Source organism: Epinephelus lanceolatus, chromosome 10 (assembly GCF_041903045.1).
Source record: "Epinephelus lanceolatus isolate andai-2023 chromosome 10, ASM4190304v1, whole genome shotgun sequence".
NCBI classification, from domain to species: Eukaryota; Metazoa; Chordata; class Actinopteri; order Perciformes; family Serranidae; genus Epinephelus; species Epinephelus lanceolatus.
In genome coordinates, this window is record NC_135743.1 from 23220324 (window position 1) to 23239660 (window position 19337).

At 42.8% G+C, this 19337-nt stretch overlaps 1 protein-coding gene across 4 annotated transcripts in view; it reads left to right on the forward strand.

The window, feature by feature from the left end:
* The window catches only part of creb5b (cAMP responsive element binding protein 5b), a 54584-nt gene extending 35587 nt beyond the window's left edge, over positions 1-18997 (forward strand). For all 4 annotated transcript variants that reach the window (XM_033639755.2, XM_033639756.2, XM_033639754.2 and 1 more), the window contains 4 exons: positions 11186-11509; positions 13617-13844; positions 15022-15130; positions 16126-18997. In XM_033639755.2, coding sequence (XP_033495646.1) covers positions 11186-11509; positions 13617-13844; positions 15022-15130; positions 16126-16280 — 816 coding nt within the window. In that variant the 3' untranslated portion in view covers positions 16281-18997. The remainder of the gene's footprint in view (positions 1-11185; positions 11510-13616; positions 13845-15021; positions 15131-16125) is intronic.
* Positions 18998-19337: the final 340 nt, after the last annotated feature.

Below are 19337 nucleotides of genomic sequence, written 5' to 3' on the forward strand. Positions count from 1 at the left end.
TGAGATCAGAGTGTTTTATTAGTTTTGGTTCAAGTGTTTTTTTTTTCTTCTTCTTGCAAAGGACTGGGTGCTCATGGTGCCGGGTGTGGTTGTGTTCTGCTCTGTTGTGGTCTGGGGAATAGAATGGTGCGTGTTGTGCGCTGGAGGTTGTGGGATAGTTGACCCTCGCAGCGTAGAGGAAACGCTGCAGAGAGGAGGCCAAGTTCCACAGCATGCCGGCCAAAGCATTACGTCAACGCTCAGAGCCAGTTCTCCACAGGGCCTCGCGAACGGTCGCACACACACTCACATGCTCGCTGACTGCTCTGTGTCATCCTCCTCGCACGGTGTCACATACTTAGACAGCCACAGACATTCACACACACACAGACAGTCAGGTACTTCAAAAACAACAGCAAATGACACACGCACATGCACAGAGCACATGCATATGCGTGGAGATGCACACACACAGTACCGTATAAACACACGTGCATATGTGCGCTGTATTTTCCTATGCATACTCCCTGTCCTCCTCAGATGGTTTGATATCTTTGTTTGCATGATGAAAGACGTTCATTATCACTCCTCATCTGTAACAAGGGGAGCCCAAACAGCCCTTATCAAGCTGTTTCCAAATAACATCTGCAAGTGCAGACTATGGGACTTGTCTCAGCTCATGTCACTGGTGGAATTGAGCATTGTTTTTGTGTCCCTTTTAAATGAGCTCCATGCTTTCCACACATCCTTCCTGCCTGCTAATTTCAGACAGAGGGGCCTTGAAGCAGTTTGGTGCAGTTGTATGAAAATGTGTTATTTATTATCTCCCAATTATCTATTGTTTACATTGTTACTAAGGACAATAAATTTGTCACTAAGCATCGGGCTAGGTGCTGAGTTTTTTATGAGGTAAACAATACTATATGTTCCTTCACTGCAGCTCTCTTGGCTGTGGAGCTGGCACTGGATGGGTGGATGACATAATTCCTGGCATGCTCTAAATGTACTCCTTTTTACTTGAGGAGGGGAAAAAAACAGTGCGTCTCTTAAAGAAACATTTCATAGGACACAGGAGGACCAATAATCAAAGTGTTTCTAGCACGCTAATGTAGCTTTTTACATTTCATTTACACAACTCTCACTGTTCTTATGTTTCAGTGTGGTTACAGAATTTTAACAGGCATCTGGGTTAATGGGCTTAAAGTTCAAGTTTTGCCCTGTGCAGAGAACAAGTGAAAAATGAGAAAGTTACATACATATTCTGTTGAGAAATTTCAAGAAAAGGAAACTTGTGAAGCAGTTTTCAAGTCTGCTATGCTGTGATTGATTGAGCGATTAGCTCAGTCTGAAGTCATTTGTAAGCAGTTAAAACTATTAGCGTACATGGTAACCCTATTACGTGTTCCATTCATTTCCCTCCACCATAGTAGGGGAGCACCTCTGGCTAAACCTCTTGTTGTGAGGAGGAGCAGCACACACAATAGGAGTCTGACTCCAGGTTTTGTAAGCAACATCTGTATGAATGGTGGCATTGTCAGGGTATGATGTCATTGGAGAGGGACGGTGAGCTAAGAGCACAGCTGAATCTGCACGCTGCTTCACTGAGTTCTTGAATATGTGCATCTGCACTCTATATGTTTGTGTGCATGCTCACGATGGTTTGCTTTCAGAGAGTTGGCACCCTCTCTGGCTATCACTGTCCTTGGAGTCAAAACACATCTGTGGACGACGTGGGCTAAAACAAACCGTAAAGTTAGAGTTTGTGGATTTGATACAGATCTGTTATGTACATATGTGTGGTTAGTTAAGTAAACGTGAGGATGTGTGGTAAACTGAAGTCAATCAAGGACACAAGACACATGGCAAGATATGCTGAGACAGAGTTGCAGTGTAGGGAGAGCAGCCAATGTCAGAGTGTTGGATGCAAAGAACGTTTTGTGGATGATAAACACATGATGTTTCTCTCTATTGCTATGGAGGCGAGTGGTTTAGTGGAGTGCGGTGCTGAGGAGCTGCTGGATCAATGCGTGTCTGCCAGTTTATCAGTGTTGGACACAGACCAGAGAGAGGCCCCTCTCTCACCGGCTCCACTGTGTTGTCAGTGCCAAAGTGTCTGAACCACATACACACTGTATGCTGTGATAGTAAATCAAGGTAAATGGACATGCTGTCATTCATTTGAGTAGCTTTGTTAGCACCAACAGGATTGCTGTCATAAGAAACAATGTGTTCACTCACCATTTATACACACTGCCTCCCCAAGTTAAAGGAATATTTCACCCACAAAATGGTCACTTCTATATCAATTAAAAAAGAAACCTGTTATGTTGGATTCATGAAGAAAACTTTGTTTTTCTGGCATGCCTCCACAATGAACAAAGATTCCAAAAACTGAGAAAATTCTTGATTAATTAAAGTCAGAGTATATTACATTTAACAATCGCAAAACTATATCAAAACATCTGTCTACAAACTCTCACACAACTCGTGCAGTATAATCCAAGTCTCATTTATCCAGTTGTATGCTCAGTACTTCCCAAACACATGTATTTTCTCTAAAAGCTTACCATGTAAACACTTCCATATACGACTAACGCCCCTGGGCAAGCATGAGCGTTTGAATTCTCCTTGAGCACAGTTCAAATGCCCAGGTGTGCTACTCATTTGTATGTGAGACTATTTATGCAGAAGTGTTTCAAATAATAATGTTTTAGTGAAAATGCATGTGTTTGGGAAGTACTGAGCATACGACTGGATAATTGACACTTGGGTTTTACTGCACGAGTTGTGTGAGAATTTTAAATGGATGTTTTGGTACAGTTTCGCTGTAATTAAACACAGATGCCTTACTTACTCCAAGTCATCAAGAATTTTCTCAATTTTTGGATTCTTTATTTCCCGTGGAGGCATGTGAGAAAAACAAAACTTTCTTTACAAATTCAACAGAACATGGGGTGAGTAATGCATTTCAAATGATCATGTGGGTGAAGTATTCCTTTAATTTATGCCATTAACACAAAACTGCGGTCTCTGTTTCTAGTTACTTTCATATTACTGGTGAACCATTGCGTAATAATAACCATTCCACACATATCTTACACAATGGGCAAGATGCTGCATTTTTCACATTAGAGTGTCGACCTGGCACAAGGTAAGCAATGTAATTTATGAGACTTATTTTTCTGCATTATTTAACAAAACGTAATACAATGACCGACACTATGTGATCAAGTTCAAGTAACTGAGACTTGAAAAAGATGAATTAATGATGGGAAAGGCTAGAGGCCTCTGACGTTGTCTACTATTAAATTATTTTAAAAAACTGTAATAATTCTATAGTAACCAGATAGTAGACAACTGTGTCACATACCCTTTTTACTATTTCTTACATTAGTGTTAACCCCTCATCAGGAACAGGAGTTTTTATGCTGCTTTGACCCATTCAGTTCAAAGTTTATCCAACATCACTGCATCAGTCTCAAAGGGATTTAACGTCAGTGCCTTTATCCACATGAAATTTACAATAATTTAATGTATTAAAAATGTGAACAAAATCCTGTGAGAACTTCTTGGTCGAAATAGATTTAGATCTGACCTAAGCAGTGAGAGCACTGCAGGTAAAAGATTCTGTTATATGTAGTTTGATAAAAAGCAGACCAACTTTACAGCTGAGAGTTCAAGGTTGACATTGTAAAGCTACTATACAGCAAGGTCTTTTAAGGACTGTGTATATTTGAGTAACCCTCTGCATGTCTGTGTGTGACTGTGTGTGTGTGTGTGTGTGTGTGTGTGTGTGTGTGTGTTTGTGTGTGTAGGTGGGTGGGGGGGTTTGGACGAGAGGATGGCAGTTGTGGCGCAGAGTGTCGCATCTGTTTGTCTTTGGATGACTGCGTGTTGTTTTAGCTGTGCTGATGGGAGGTGTATGTGAAGGCCATTTGGTCATGGTTCAGGGCCCGTGAATGGGACGGGGCTCCGGTAGAGCCAAGCTTGGGTAAACCAGCTGCCATCACCACACGGGCCAGACTGAACTGGTCCAGCCACCATGAGCCCCCCTGGAGCCTGGGCAGTGAGCGAGATCACTCACTGGACTCCAAAATAACCACCCAGACACTGGAGGGGGCGATTGGAACAAGTCTGTTGTGTCAGAGATTTTCTGTCTGATAAAGTGTGGTCAATATTGACATGTTAGGCCACTACCTCACCTCTCAAACTTAGTCTATACTTACATGTTAGAGCCACTTCTGTTTGCTTCATGGTGCTCAAAACTAACAGTGGTAACTTCTTCTATCATATTTCTTGTCTTTGCTGCTCAGTTGTTTTGACATGTTGGAGCACAAGATCTAGTGCCTGTGGGTGTCTCAGCAATGTGTAATCCCAATGCAAATGTTAATAGATTTAATATGTTGATAGAATATATATAAATAGTGAGTGGGAAGTTAAGGGTTTTGTTTCAGCCAAAATACACACGCATATGAGTTCAGTTATTTTAAGCATCTTTGAAATGATGTTTGATTCATCCAGTTACTTTTATTAGCACGATGACACATAATTTGCCCGTCATTTGTAATGCAGAAAATTAAGACATATGTTCATGTTTATTGTTGTATTCATGCTCCGTGTGTCTCCCTCGCTCTGAGGCATTCTCTGTATTCAAGATTGTGGCAGTGGGTGTAGTGATAACCATGTAGGCTGCGCTGGAGCAGGGCTTTACAAGAGAAGGAACAGTGGGGATATACAGACTGGAGTCAGAGGCCCATCCATTAACTTGACAGGGTGGAGAAGCTGCCAAGAGTATGAGTGCATGCTTTGGAGCATGCTCCTTAGTGGGTGTGTGTCTCACTGCGCCCATACCGCCACGGTTCCTCTGAGCACCACCGGAGTGCCGGGCCCTGGCAGAACAGCCGGTCTGTGTCCATCTCCCCGTCTGCGTCTGGAACCACAGGGAGGGTCTGTTCGGCCCCGGCTCTGATCAGCTTGGCCCAGAACCTGGGAGAGGAGAGAGGGGGCGACATTACAGCCCTCCCATCAGACTGTCTGCCTCTCCATTCCCTGAGGAAATCAGTTTAACAGTCCCCAGCTCTTGGCAAGCAGAGGGAGAGGGGGTGGAGGAACAGGGAAGAGGTGTGTGTGAGAGAGAGAGAGTGAGAGAGAGAAGGGGGGGACGTTACTGCCTCTCTGGGCGAAGAGGGAAATCTAATAAAATTGAACTAATGGGGGTGTGGAGTTTTAGGGCACAGAGAGTGGGTTTTGCAGACAGGCACTGGTGGGTAGTGGTGGTGGAGATGAGGAGGATGGAATTAGATCCTCTGAGTGCTTGGCAAAGCAGCAGAGCCAAACTCTGGCTTTCAACTGCAGATGGTGAACCCATGTCGGGTTTAGAGAGCGAGTAAGGGGGTGAAAAATACCACCAGGAAAGTTACAGCTATGATGTATTATGCAATTAGAAATACTGTGTGCTTACACATGATCGCTGCGCTTGTTTGGTGTTAACAAAAGGCTGACAGAGACAGACAGAAACTTTAATTTTCCTCCGTGGGCTCTTTAATGCAAAGCAGAAGATCTCCATTTGAAACTGTGATCTTTTAAACAATGACTCCACAGACTGGTTAAATCTTTCTAACCTGCTGTAAGGCGCCAGAGGGCCACAGGTCCCCTGATAGTACACTGCTCCACTTTTAAGGGGAATAAAAGTGCTCACCCTGACCTCACTGGGTGTGATTTACCCATCCTGAGGCGGGCGTGGTCTCCTCCTTTTGTACCTGCTCCGTGCTCTTGCTTTCCTCCTCCCAGGGTTAATAGATATGAAGTCATCTGGCGAGGAGAAACCTGAGTGTGTTCTCAGGATGTGCCCAGAGCACTCACGGCAACATCACTCAAAGCCCCCAGTGTCAGAGAGGAAGCAGCCATTAATAAATATCATTAATGGGTGATCACCTGGTATCCCTGAAACCACATAAATGAGAAAGGACTAAAAAAAAAGGAGTGGGAGTGGAGAGGTCAGGGGGCAAAGGTCTGAGAGGAGACAGCTCCCCTCTGGGCAAAAGATGGTTCAACCAGAGATGGTGTTTTAACAATGGAAAATCAATAGACATACTACTTTAAGTACACTTACAGAATACATAAAATGTAGTGTCAAGCGGTTGTGATTACATATATAGGCTGGTAGTTTATAGATTTATCCTGGTAGGAGCTGACATGTCTTTATGGTTACAGTGGTAGGAGGAAGTGCTACTTGGCTCAGATGGCTGGCCCGACAGGTGCTCTTTGTTGGGGCGGGGAAAAGTACAGAAAACAAGATCCCGATAGTATCAAATTTATTCAGACAACATAAAAAAACAATGCACTCCATCTTCAGATGAAATGATACCATATATTTATTCTTGATGAGGACCCAAAGACAGTACGTGTTGGTCTGTTTGATTGCCTTTGCTTGAAGATAAATATATGAGTTTATTTCACTGGCAGACGGAGTGCCTTTTTTTCCATTGTTGTCTTCATTAATTTGAGACTTCCAAGATCTTGTTTTTTATGTCTCTCTGGTGTCATGGACTGCTCATCCTCTTTGCTGTGTTTTCCCAATTCTCAACAACAGCAGGGCAGACAGTGGCAGCACAGACTGTGTGCCATCCCATCTGTGAGCGCCCTGTGCCGCCGCAGGCTAACACCTGCACTGATTTAATGACTGTTTTCTGTAGCGGCCATGTTGCTGCAGGAGAAATGTATATGTATGTGTGTGTTATTAAGAGCAAAATGAATGTGGTGGTTAAGTTCTTGTGCTTAGCGCAGTCTGGGGGAAATACAACCGTGTGTTAAAGAGTCATTAGGGAGCTGATGAAGGTGTTTGAGAATCACAGCCTGCTCATCATCGCTCTGCTAACGTCCCGTAGTTGCGTCACTGTGGTTCTGGATACAAAGACTTAAGTTTTTGGCAGAGGTAGGGTTTAACTGGAGAGCTGGAGCAGTAGCGGGCACTTGTGCAGAGATAGCCTCAGGAAAAAGTTTCTATCACGGTAAGGGTTTTCTCTTTTGACACAGTATGAAAAAAAAAAATATATTTAAGTACAACACCTGCCATTTAATTACGCGTTTGTTGTCTTTTCTTGCTTTATATTTCTTTATTGCTCAGATCTATTTATGTGGGATAGGTTTTGTGTCAGATATGTTGTCTTGGTTCAACAATGTAAATATTAAAGGGACAGTTCGCCCCCTAAATCTAAAATACATGTTTTCTTCTTACCTGTAGTGCTATTTATCAATCTATATTGTTTTTGTGTGAGTTGCACAGTGTTGGAGAGTTTGGCCGTAGAGATGTCTGCCTTCTCTCAAATATAATTGAACTAGATGGCACTCTGTGTGTGGTGCTCAAGGCGCCCAAAAAATACATTTGAAAAACTCATCAGCTATGTCTCTTTCCAGAAATCATGACCTGGTTACCCAAGATAATCCACAGACCTTGTTGTGAGCAGTTTCATGTAGGAACTATTTTCTTTGTACTGAACTGCACCCACAAACCGTATCACAGTACAGAAGGAAGGGTGCACCTACTGTTAGCACTGCTAAGCTAGCCAACGCTAACAGCTCATCCGAGGAGGACACCAGCAATCTTTACAACATGCAGTATACTGTGATGCAGTTGGTGGGTGTAGTTCAGTAGTAGTACCTACATAAAAACTGCGCACAACACGGTCTGTGGATTATCTTGAGTAACCAGGTCATGATTTCTAGGAAAAGACATTGCTGATAAAATTTTCAAATGTTTTTAATTAGTATTTTGAGCACCACAAGTAGAGTTCCATCTTGTTCTATCATATTAAAGAGAAGGCGGACATCTCTACGGCAGATATCTCCAACACTCTGCAGATCTCACAAAACATGTAAGTATGTATTTTTGATTTTGTGGTGAACTGTCTCTTTAACTTGTGTTTGGTGAAACTGGTGTGATCTTATAGTCATGCACGGTCCTTCTCTTTTGTACTTTGTCTCAGTCTGGTTTGTAATCATCCCCGCTAAGGCTTTTGGAGTGGCCCCTCAGCTGTTTGACCTGCCTCTGTACTCTGACACACTTAGGCCTCTTTGGATGCACGCTAATTCAATTAATAAACAGATAGCACTGCGCTGCCAGCTGGACAGCTCTCAGAGACACTGATAAATGAGCACTAGCTGTCTTGTGCTGATGTGTGTGGGGAGGAGACACTAGAAGCCATCTAATCTCCCCCCCACCCCAAGTCTCTGTCTCTCCCACTGCTCCCCTTCACCTCCCTTTTACCCTCTCTGTCCTTCTCCCCTGGCGCCTGGTTGGCAGGGAGTCAGATGAGCATCCTAACCACTCACAGACAACTTTACTATAGCCTTAAAAACACAGCACAGAGGTAGAGAGGCAGCCAGCAGCTTCCCTTGGCTCCTGTCCATTCAGGTGACTGCCTGCTCTGTGAATAAGTGGCAGGAAGGAGATAGTCATACTCTGATTGGTTTTCTCCTTCACAAGAGGGGTGGGCCTCTTGGTGCTGACTGACAAGCAGAAGGCTGGAGGGAAGTTGTTTAGTGTGGGCTGTCAGCCTCAGAATTCATCCTGTGACACACGGAAAATGTCCTTGTCAACACTGGTGACTATGATTGATATCTGTAAGCTTGTTTAAATCCATTTTCTGTTTAAGGTGCTTGTTTGTTATCTCTGCATGTTTAAACAATAGAAAGATATTCAGTACAAAAAGTTAGAGCATATACATACTGGAATTTATACTATTGATAATTACAATATATAACAGTAAGCCAGAGCCTTCTCTCTGCCTTTTTGTTACCCTCAGTGGGTCTCAGTATGACTGTGATGCTGTGGACAGCTGCAGGACTGTGGCCGCTTGCTGTGTGTTAGTGTACACATTCTGTGGTATTTTAACCCCTGTCAGGGACTTTGGGCAGTTGAGGCTGTGGTGAGTGTGGCTATCAGGGGTTAGGGTGTGATCAGATGGGGATAAACATTAAGAGAGGAAATTTAAAATAACGCTCACAACAAGGGTTAACTGATGAAATCATGCAGCTCCAGAAATGTAGTGCTGTTTCACTATGTCAGGCATCCCTTGATCTGACAAGCAGAAACTATACTCAGCCAAAACAGGCTTGGCAAGGTCATAATTTCACTGTGCTGGTTTCATGTACAGTTTTCTACATCAGGAAGCTATGGATGAAAAGTCAAGTTAAGATTATGAGACTATTAGTAAATCCTTTTATGAATACATATATGCAGTCTGTAAATATAATACAAACCAGGAGGCTCATTTTTGTCCTACTTCTAAGGTGATTTATTTGACTGTGTCTCCTCCCTCCCTGGTAAAAAGCTTTCCACTCATGAGCAGTGTGAGAGAGGAGTGGAGGGCTGATGTTGTGCTCTGGTCGTGTCTCAGCGTTGTGATCCAGACCAGCTGGATGCCATTCCCTATGGGAATCATGAATGTGAAGGTTGTTAAAAGATATGGAGCCCTGGACACAGCGTGGACTCTCTGACAGCAGCTGGGAGAAGGGGGAAGGGAGCAGAGAGAGGAAAGAGAGCACTGGGAAAGAGAATAGAAAACTTTGTGGAATTCACAACAGTAGCCTTGGAATGAATGCCTTTGTTTTCAGTTGTGTTGCTAACGTTTTGTTCAAAGTGACAAGTAGGCAAATTATAGATGGGATGTATGACTGGACTTTAGCGTTTGTTCAAGTTTATTAAAGTATTTAGTAACATTAGCAGTGCACTTGGTTAAAAGATATGCATAAATCAAACAGGGTTATTGCAGATCCTTAAAAAGTCTTATATGGCTTATGATTTATTAATCTAAAAATAAGGCCTTAGTTGGTATTAAAATGTATTAAATCAATTTTTTATAAGTCTTAAAAATGCTCAGACATATGAAGAAGGATTTTATTAATCTTTTTTTCTGATGTTGCGTTGTAAAATCTCAAAATAATTGGTAACAACTGTTTTCTTAAAATGATTTACTGATTACCTCTTGCATTAACGTCATGCACATCAGGACAGTGGAACCAACAACTGCTAGCTAGCTGTCACTGTACTCTGGTCAACATGGTGAAGTACCAATTCAATGAAAACTGGCTATTTAACTAAGATTTCGTGCCATGGCTAAAATAGAACTAAGCAATGTATACAAGGCTCAGTGTATTTTATTATGCAAAAACTATTTGTTTTCGAACTTGGCATGATGGAAGTCAGGCTGTGGAATCCCACATGCACAAAACTGCAAAGCAGGACTCAACAACAAACGCCAGCAATTTCCCAGTTCTGTTCTACCCTTGTCTCCAAACATTTTGGCAAAATTGATGATGTTGGTTAATGTTTTTTTTTTCTTCAGGTTTGGTTATCGTAAAATTGGTCTTAAATTTAATTCCAAACGGCATTAAATAGTCTTAAATCTAAGTCACTTTAAGCTGTAGGAACCCTGATCAAAGTCCAGCTGTCTCAACACTCTCTCAAGCTGTTATTCTAAAAGTGGTTCAAATGTAAATAGGTCATTTAGGAGTTCAGACATGGATTGTTTTATTTTGTCTAGGTTTGTGTACAACCGATGAAGTCTGATGACATATTTTGGCACTTACATGTTTTGGTTAGGATTTTTCTTTTTTCCTGGTCTCGCGGTCGTCTTTATGTGATGCCCATAAAAACAGACTCCTGAGGAGAGAAGCATTCGGTAAACAGAAGGAACACAAGCGCACCTTTAGAGAGCCTCTCTCTAGTCTTGCTCCCAGGCCGTGCTGAGACACCAGTGCAGTCAGGGCTAAGTAGACCACACGGTTAAAGCAACAAACCTCCTGCTGGGTCAACAGGAAGGGAGCAGTCTGAGACTCACACCTTGCCAGCAAGCTCATCTCATGGGCAGACATCCAGACACACACACACACATGTGCACAGAGGAGAGAGAGGCTATTAGGGATATGAGGAGGAGGGACTGGTGGGATGGCAATCACAGAAGGTAAAGCAGGAGAGTGACAAGACTGAAGGAGAGACAGAGGACAGCCTAAGTGGTTTTGATTTGTTCTTCTGACATATGGATTTATGGAGCCATTCATCATCTCCTAGTCAGCACATGAACCTGCTCTGTAACTGTTGATAATCAGCACGCCGATAGATGAGAGCATGTGCAGAGTTTTTAAATATATTTTTTACAGAAAATTATGTTAAACATTGTGCTTGCTGTCCATTTTGTCCACTCAGAGGCTGAAGGCTGCACTTTCACACCACCCGAGTGCCATCGCCAACGGCAACATGAACTCCATGGGCCACATGATGGAGATGATGTCATCGCGGCAGGAGCAGGGCACCCACCATCACATGCACTCGCACCCGCACCAGCACCTGCAAGCCCCTCCCCACGCTTACCAGCACCACGGCCACCACCACCACAGCCAGGGCCACGGCCAGGGTGGACACCACCACCCACAGGGACACAACCCCCATCACAACTCCCACAATCCTCACCTCCATCCTGGGCACCCACACCAGACCTCACCGCACCCTCCAATGCACTCTGCTTCACATGTAAGCAAAACACACTCCCTGGAGAGCCGAGGCTTTTAGTCAGTCGAAAGGCTGCACCACAAGTTCAATAACACATTAACTACACTGCACATTTAAACCTCTCATAAGCCACTGTATATCATATATGTATGTTGTGGCCAAAACACACAGGCAGCACTTTAGTAGACCTGTGAGCAGTTTTGAAGTCAGTTATTAGTGGTGCAGTTTATCACAGTACAGTAAAGCTAAAATTAAGCTTTAAAGTGCAGGTAAAGCAAAAATAATATGTGTTATGAGTTTGTCACACCACAGAAAAATGTGTCACTAGCAAAATTTTAATTCTTGAATAGAAAAAATAGTGAAGTATGTGAAATTAGGTTTGAATATCGTGGAAAAATGAGCAGTATTCTCTGTTCTGAGACGCTGGGGGTGTGTTCGCTGAAGGAACTGAGCTAAAGAACAAGCCACTGTGAACCAACAGACTCTCGCTAGCAGCTAACAGCATCAAAAAGTTCTCGTTCAGCAGCTAACCAAGTAGCACAAAGCACACCCACTCTCTGAGCCAAAGAACGAACTGCTGTGCAACGACAGCCTCTAGTTCAGCAGCTAATGTTAGCACAAAGCACACACCTACAGCGGTGATCAGTAACTGCTGGCAGGCTAGGTAGCTGATTTAGGCTAAAAGACAGAAATATACGCTAGTGACAGCTTTTTTGCTTGTGTTTATATGATTGTAGCATTAAACAGATGTATTTATTCACGTATTTATTAGACTAAGGGGGGTTAGCCAGGAGAGCTTATTGAACGTAACGAACTCTCTGCTCACACACAAGGGAAGCATGTGATGACACTGATGCCATGCACTCTATGACGTTGGATGGTTCCAGTGCATCATTGAGCCATGATTTTGGGCTTGCCCAAAAAATCCTGGACACAGAAACTGTGAAAGACAGTGTCTAACACTACAATTCAGTACTGTATCATTCACAGTCTTTTCACATTTCTTCAGTTAGTATTTCCTAGCATGTATAATGTGTTTAGAAAGAAATCTCTTATTTTACTTTACCCGGACTCTAAATTCACAGCAAGTCAGTGGATGAACACATTTTCCCTTGCTGCAGTCATAATGCCAAGTAGTTTCCTGGCAACCGTCTCAAAGGTAATTTTGTCCTTTGAGGTTGGTCAGCTGCAGGTCAGTGTCAGATGCCTGCCATGGAGGGAAAGGGTCAGAAAGAGGCCATAAAGTGGCCATTATAAAAGATTCTCAGTACTGTCTCTTAAACTGTGCTCCACGGCTTCCGGCACTGCCAAGCTGCCATTATGTGGCCACAACATTCTCCAGGTGCAGAAGAGTTTTATAAATGCTGGACCTGACGATGACCAGACAGCCTTGGCTAATAGTCCTGGAACATCTTAGCTGTGGATATATTTTGGTTTTATTCTAATTGAAAGTTTGAAAGTATTGCTCACAGCAATAAAAATAACATGATGTGGGACACTTTGTCCTTGCATTGTCTAACGGCCTCTGCAATGCCGAGTATTTTGGATGAAGGACATCAAGAAATGCAATTCACTGTATGTTCCAAATGTATCATTAAGGCATTAAAACAACACTCTCTGTATGCACAGAGGCCATTAAAGCAGCTTGTATTTTCCATGGTTCTCATAAAAATGGTAATGATCTGAAGACTGAAAACACTTGACCTTGCCAAGTTTATGTCAAGATCTGTCAGTGCACGCAGGGTTTTAGAAATAAGTCTTTTGACTGTGTCTGGTGGTGTTAGTCTGAGTGGAAGTGGGCGGTGGAAAACTGCCTCCTGACACCTCTTTAACAAGGTGGGCAGGCGGGTGAATCAGCCCAGTCACTCACTCACTCTGTCACCCCTGACGCCCACAGCCCGGCTCCCAGGGCACGTGGCACAACCAGATGTTGTTTTTGGGGAAGTTGCCAGACATGGAATAGCTGCAGGAGGTAATGTATAGATGCTTGTTTTGAGGCTTTGAGGGCAGCAGACAGGTGGCTGGCTGTTTTCCAGGTGTGTCAGAATAGTTACATGTCTGGTTGAGTGGTGGCAGACAGACACGCTCTCATCAGTGATGCTGATATCTTTCCCGCCCCATGTTTCAGATGTCGCCTGCCACCCAGCAAATGCAGCCCACGCAGACGATGCAGTCTCCGCCACCCAGTGGCGGACGGCGCAGGCGAGTAGTGGACGAGGATCCGGATGAACGCCGGCGGAAGTTTCTGGAGCGGAATAGAGCGGCAGCAACAAGATGCAGACAGAAGAGAAAAGTCTGGGTGATGTCATTAGAGAAGAAAGCAGAAGAGCTCACTCAGACCAACATGCAGCTTCAGGTACACTATGAACTTCAGATGTTAAAAACTGCAATAACCCCTTAACTTGTCCATGTATGAACCATACTACTCACAACAGTCAGCATGTATTTTTGACTTGAAATCCGTATCAAGAACTTTATCATGTTATCTTGTTTTGCACCAGAGATAATAGCAGTAAGATGGATTGGTATGAGTATAAATATGTGTCCAACACTGACAAGGTCAGCTGGTAAAAATCAAAGCTGCACATCTCCAAAAACACTGGATCCTACAGTTCCCATAATGCAAATGAACAGCATCTTTTGTTGCCTGGTAAATGCCCTCATCTTTCAAACTCCATGTTACAGGTCTTAAACTATGAACCAAAACCCTAATAATCCTGGTAATTTGTTCTGAGACCCTAAGGGACCCAATCATTTTTAAATATATATATATATATATATATATATATATATATATATATATATATCCAGTGCATATGCAAGAGGAGAGAGATGAGTCTTGGGTCTATTTTATGGACCTGACAAATCTAGTAATTAAAATTGGTACTAAATAGCCACTCTATTGCTAAAAATATTTGTCATGTTGGAAACAAAATACTTTTCTGTCCCATCTTACTGTGTATAATGTTTGATAATATTTAAGACGTCTGTTTTTATCTTATTTTATTGTTCTCTATTGCCAGTTATTTTTTTGTTGTTGTGATGTTAGCTGCTGTAACTCTTAAATTTTCCCAGCTCAGTATCAATATTTCCTTCGCTCTGCCTCCAACAATGTTTTTTTCATCTTACTTTAGGATCTTAGGTCAGCCTAATCATCTCAAAAGTTACACACACAAGCCGCTTATCATGGCTCTTCTCGGATCCACTCGCATATGACACATAATGATAAACAGACCGGGGACCCAACTTGGACCCGACTCACCATAATAAAACATGGCCCCAACCCTGTACGGTTCCCAGCCCAGACCTCAGGTCCTAGGGTCCGGGTGAACCCAAGAAAACTTCTACTCCATGTTGCAAATTTGCAGCACAGGTTTTCATTTAAGAACTGAAGCCCAATGCAAGATATTAATAAAAACCTTGTGTTGTGATAGGAATACACTGTTTGTTGTTCATACAAGTGATGAAGGGTAAAAGTAAAGCTTTAATTGTGGATTCAGTGGATGATGTCTTTTGTTTTTCCTGCATTTCAGAATGAAGTGACCATGCTAAAGAACGAGGTGACCCAACTCAAGCAGCTTCTCCTCACACACAAGGACTGTCCCATCACCACTATGCAGAAAGAGTCCCAAGGTTACCTCAGTGAGTAGCTCAGACATAAACACAGACACACACACACACTTGGGAATTTGACCAAAAACACACCTTCATCTCTGTGCCTTAGCCCGACAGTGCGGATAGCACTGCGGGGAAACGTTAATTGTCTTGCCAGAGGAAAGATTTAAACCCTACAGACTGAACTGTGATGGACACAGAGTGACTGCCAAGACTCTTTGCTCCTATGTGCTGGTATCCAGCTCCCACACTTGCGGCAGGACTCTTCCTTTCACATATGGGTGTTGCACACTCTGGTAGTCAGCCTGGACTGGGAGTTGGTAGTCTGAATCCCGAATGAGACCTGTTTTTCCATCTGACTGCACCTCTGCGCACAGAGGCAGCCGAGACTCAACGTGAGAAAGACGTCACAGGCTGCACATTGGCATCCAAACTCTCACGGATGCCCCAAAATCTCACTGATTACCGGACTGTGCCTCGGCTCAGCCGGGCATGACATCAGAGCCCCACCCTTTGATACGGATACAAGTGACATTTCCATGTAATTAGGATAAGGCACCTCCCAGTGTGGCTTTAGTGCAGGAAAATAAGGCTCACATCCCCGTTGGCTGAATGGTTCTTTTATACAGAGGAGAGCCAACTCCCAGACTGGGCTGGGAGAGACTTTCATCAATGAGTCTAGCTTGTGTACAGATGTCACCTTCACTGTGTCCAAAATTCATCAGGCGTGTTTATGGAATTGAGTGATTCACTTTTCCATTTTTGTGCTATCCATTTATGGTCTATTTTGGGATGACAGGTGACACTTTAGGTGTGAATTTAGTGTGTGATTGTGTTTGAAATCTATCTGCTAATAAAGCTTTCTTTTTTTTACAATGAAATATGGTCTGTGTTTATTTTGATGTTATTTATTTCATGATATTATATTTAGAAGCCTCTGCGTACAGTTTGAAGGTCACAGTATTTACACTACTCTGCACACACGTTGTCCGTCCTGACTGATGTCTCTGCTGTCTCCTCAGGTCCAGACAGCAGTCCGGCGGGCAGTCCAGCGCCAGCATGCTCCCAGCAGCAGGTCATTCAGCACAACACCATCACCACCTCCACCACAACCGTAGGGGGCAGCAGTGTGCACGGGCAAACCAATCACCGCACAGACATTAACCCCATCCACTAGGGACAAGAGAGACTATAACCCCAGCCCAAACTCCCCCTACTACCCCTGCTTTCTGAGGGTCGCCAGCTGTACATGCTGACCCCCCTCTCCCTCCATCATGAAAAACCTCAAAGGCCTGTGAGGCTGCTCTTTATACAGTAGCTACAGTATGTATTTTTATAGACCAACCCTATTAACGCATAAATGTTCTATGGTTTGTTCTTCTTTCTTTTCTTTTTTTTAAAATCTGTTTTATCTTTGCTTTTAGTGAAAATGGAGTTTTTGCTAATCTCATGCAGCATTTAAGTGACTTTTTCTGTTGTGTAATGGTACAAAATGGACCATGATGGTCATGGAACCAGAGGACAGTGAAAAAAGCCTCAGACTGTCATCTCTTTTAGCAGAACTTACATCTCTGTATGCCTAATGGACTGAAAAATGAGTCACATCATTCTCTGAATATCGCATGTGGGCAGTGTGTTGAGTGCATGCAACAGGCACTAAGTGATTGGGATGTTGCTGCCTTTAAGTTTGAACGTCAAACTGTCACTATGTCACTATGATGTCTTGAAGACAGGAATATGCAAGCAGGCGTAATGATCCGTGTATGACTGTTAACCTTTTTCCCTGTCAGCGGTATTCTTAAAGTGTGTCATAAAATACAGCACGGCAGTGAAAACATGATCAAATGGAAGCAATACATCGCAGTATTGATCATCTTCTCTACTGTATGTCCACACTGTGACCAGCATGGCCAAGCCACTCTGGTCCCAAGGACATATGATGCTGTTACAGCCACAGAACTGTACACTGTGATACCAGTGAGGCAGCTCGGGAGTTGAAACAAACTCCTCCGCTCTCCAGGACCAACTGAAGCTTTAATTATTGAGGCCTCTTTTTTTGTGTGTTTGTGCAGATTTTAGGATCCATAGTTTTGAGTATGTGTGTGACTTATGTATATTATATTTTTTTCCCTTCTTTCCTCTGCAGAACAAAGTTCAGCAGGTGCGTAAAGAAAGCAAAACAAAAAAGTGTGTGAGAAAGTGACAATGAGCATGATTTATTTTTATTTTTTGTTGTTGACTGGCATCACAGAACTGGCAGAGTGTTTTAAAGAGGAGCAGTTTACGCCTGTGCTTTCCAAAATGTCACAATGTGCCTGAATATTTCCTAAAAATATCTTACGTTGGCTTTCTGTACACAGCAACTCTTTGTCTTCAAACAATCAAAACCATCGTCAGTGTATTATTAATGATTTTTCTCTGTTGTTTTGTCATGGATGTGTCTGCTGCATGTAAGCGCTAAACCAGCTGACCAAGGAGAAAAACACCCGCTTTCCATTTGACCTCTGACCTCTTCATCAGTTTCTCTTCTTCTCTTTCTCAGGCCTCCTCTGCAGAGCGATGGATGTACTAATAGTGACCTTGTTTTTTTTTTATCTCCCTTCCAGCCTTGAAACTTCACCTCTTTCTCATATTGACCGTAACTCCTCTTTCCTTCTTTTCCCATGACCAGGAATGTCAACTCATTAGCATGATGACCATAATGCACTGTGTTTTACAGTAGGATGGATGAAATACATTCCACTGACAGGTGGAGCGATTGCAGAGCTGTCTATGCACTTTGTCCTCTGTCGCGCCAGAGGGTAGAATAGCCATATTAAGGTCCGAGTAATTCTCAGTGATCCCCCCCACCCCCTTATTCACACACCAGCGAGAAACTTAACTGTGTTTGGCTTTATAGAGAGACTGTGCCTGGCATGCATCACATGTCTGTAGATAAAAGAAGGGAACCTAGAGCTCTTGTAGTAGGATGAGGCTCAGTTAAGGACCCTGCGCCGTTAAGATGGTGCCCTTTTTATTCTGGAAAATAAAGATGAAGGATGTGAACTGAAGATCTTTATCCCCATAATAAGTTCAAGTTTTGTTGAGGCATTCGGACTGTTTGTGTCACGTGTTAACCCTGGAGACTGTGTGCAGTTTGATACGTGTGTCAGTGAGATGGAGAAGTTGATTCTCTTGAAAAGGGCTTTGTCGTACCATCCCTTTGAACTGAAGCTTGCCTTATTTTAGGTTGTTTTTGAAACCATATTTAGATTGTTAGACCATTCCAAATTAACCTCTTGCATGTGAACATTATGGCAGTGACTTCAAAATACTTTCAACTGGAATCATTTGGAGGATGTTGCTGTTTTAAAGTTGGATACGAGAGTCTCTAGTTTCATTTTTGACAGTGGGTTCAGAAAAAGACATTTGTTACTGCAGAGGCAGACGAAATAAAAAAAAAGGACAGATGGAAGTGCAGTGTGAGTGCGTCTGTGTGGATCTGTGTGAGGTGGAGAACAATTCCTACGTATTAATGATGTTATAATTGTATTATTTTAAATCTAAAACTATAAATATTGTACATAATGTCATTAATTTCTGTAACCCTGTACATGTAATGCAACCACCTTTCTTTTTGAAGGGAGTAAACGTGTGGTACATGTTTGTAAATAATGTTCGCATAGCACTTGTTGCCTTTGTTGTACGTCGAGGCTCATTTCAGCGCTTAAATACATTGTTTATATGTAATGAACTGATGAATCCATTCTTGCCTGCATAACTTTGTACATTTTCTTTGTGCCTGTAATGACATTGTCTCCGTTTTGTTTTTGTTTTTGCATTTGTACAGATGTTAAAGTATCACTGCAGTTACATTACGGTATGAAAATAAAGCACTTGTTCTGTAACATACAACTAACTGACGGGATGTGATGTCACAACTACTTGTGATTGAAATCCAGGGTTGGGTAGGAATAGGTTACATGTCAGGATTATGTAATCAGATTACAAAAAAATAAGTGACTGTAATCAGCCCAGAAAAAATGTGTAATTCGGTTATAGATACATCGTCGAGGATTACCTGACCACATATTTAATTGTGTCTTTAAAATATGGCAGCATTTTGAGTGAGTGCTCCTCTTTCATTTCAAGAGCAAGGACCTCCATGTGACCTCTGAGTAAAAAAACTTGCACAGAACAAACAGCATCCGTCATGTTGCAGAATATGAACAGTACACCTGTGGTTTGTGCCAGT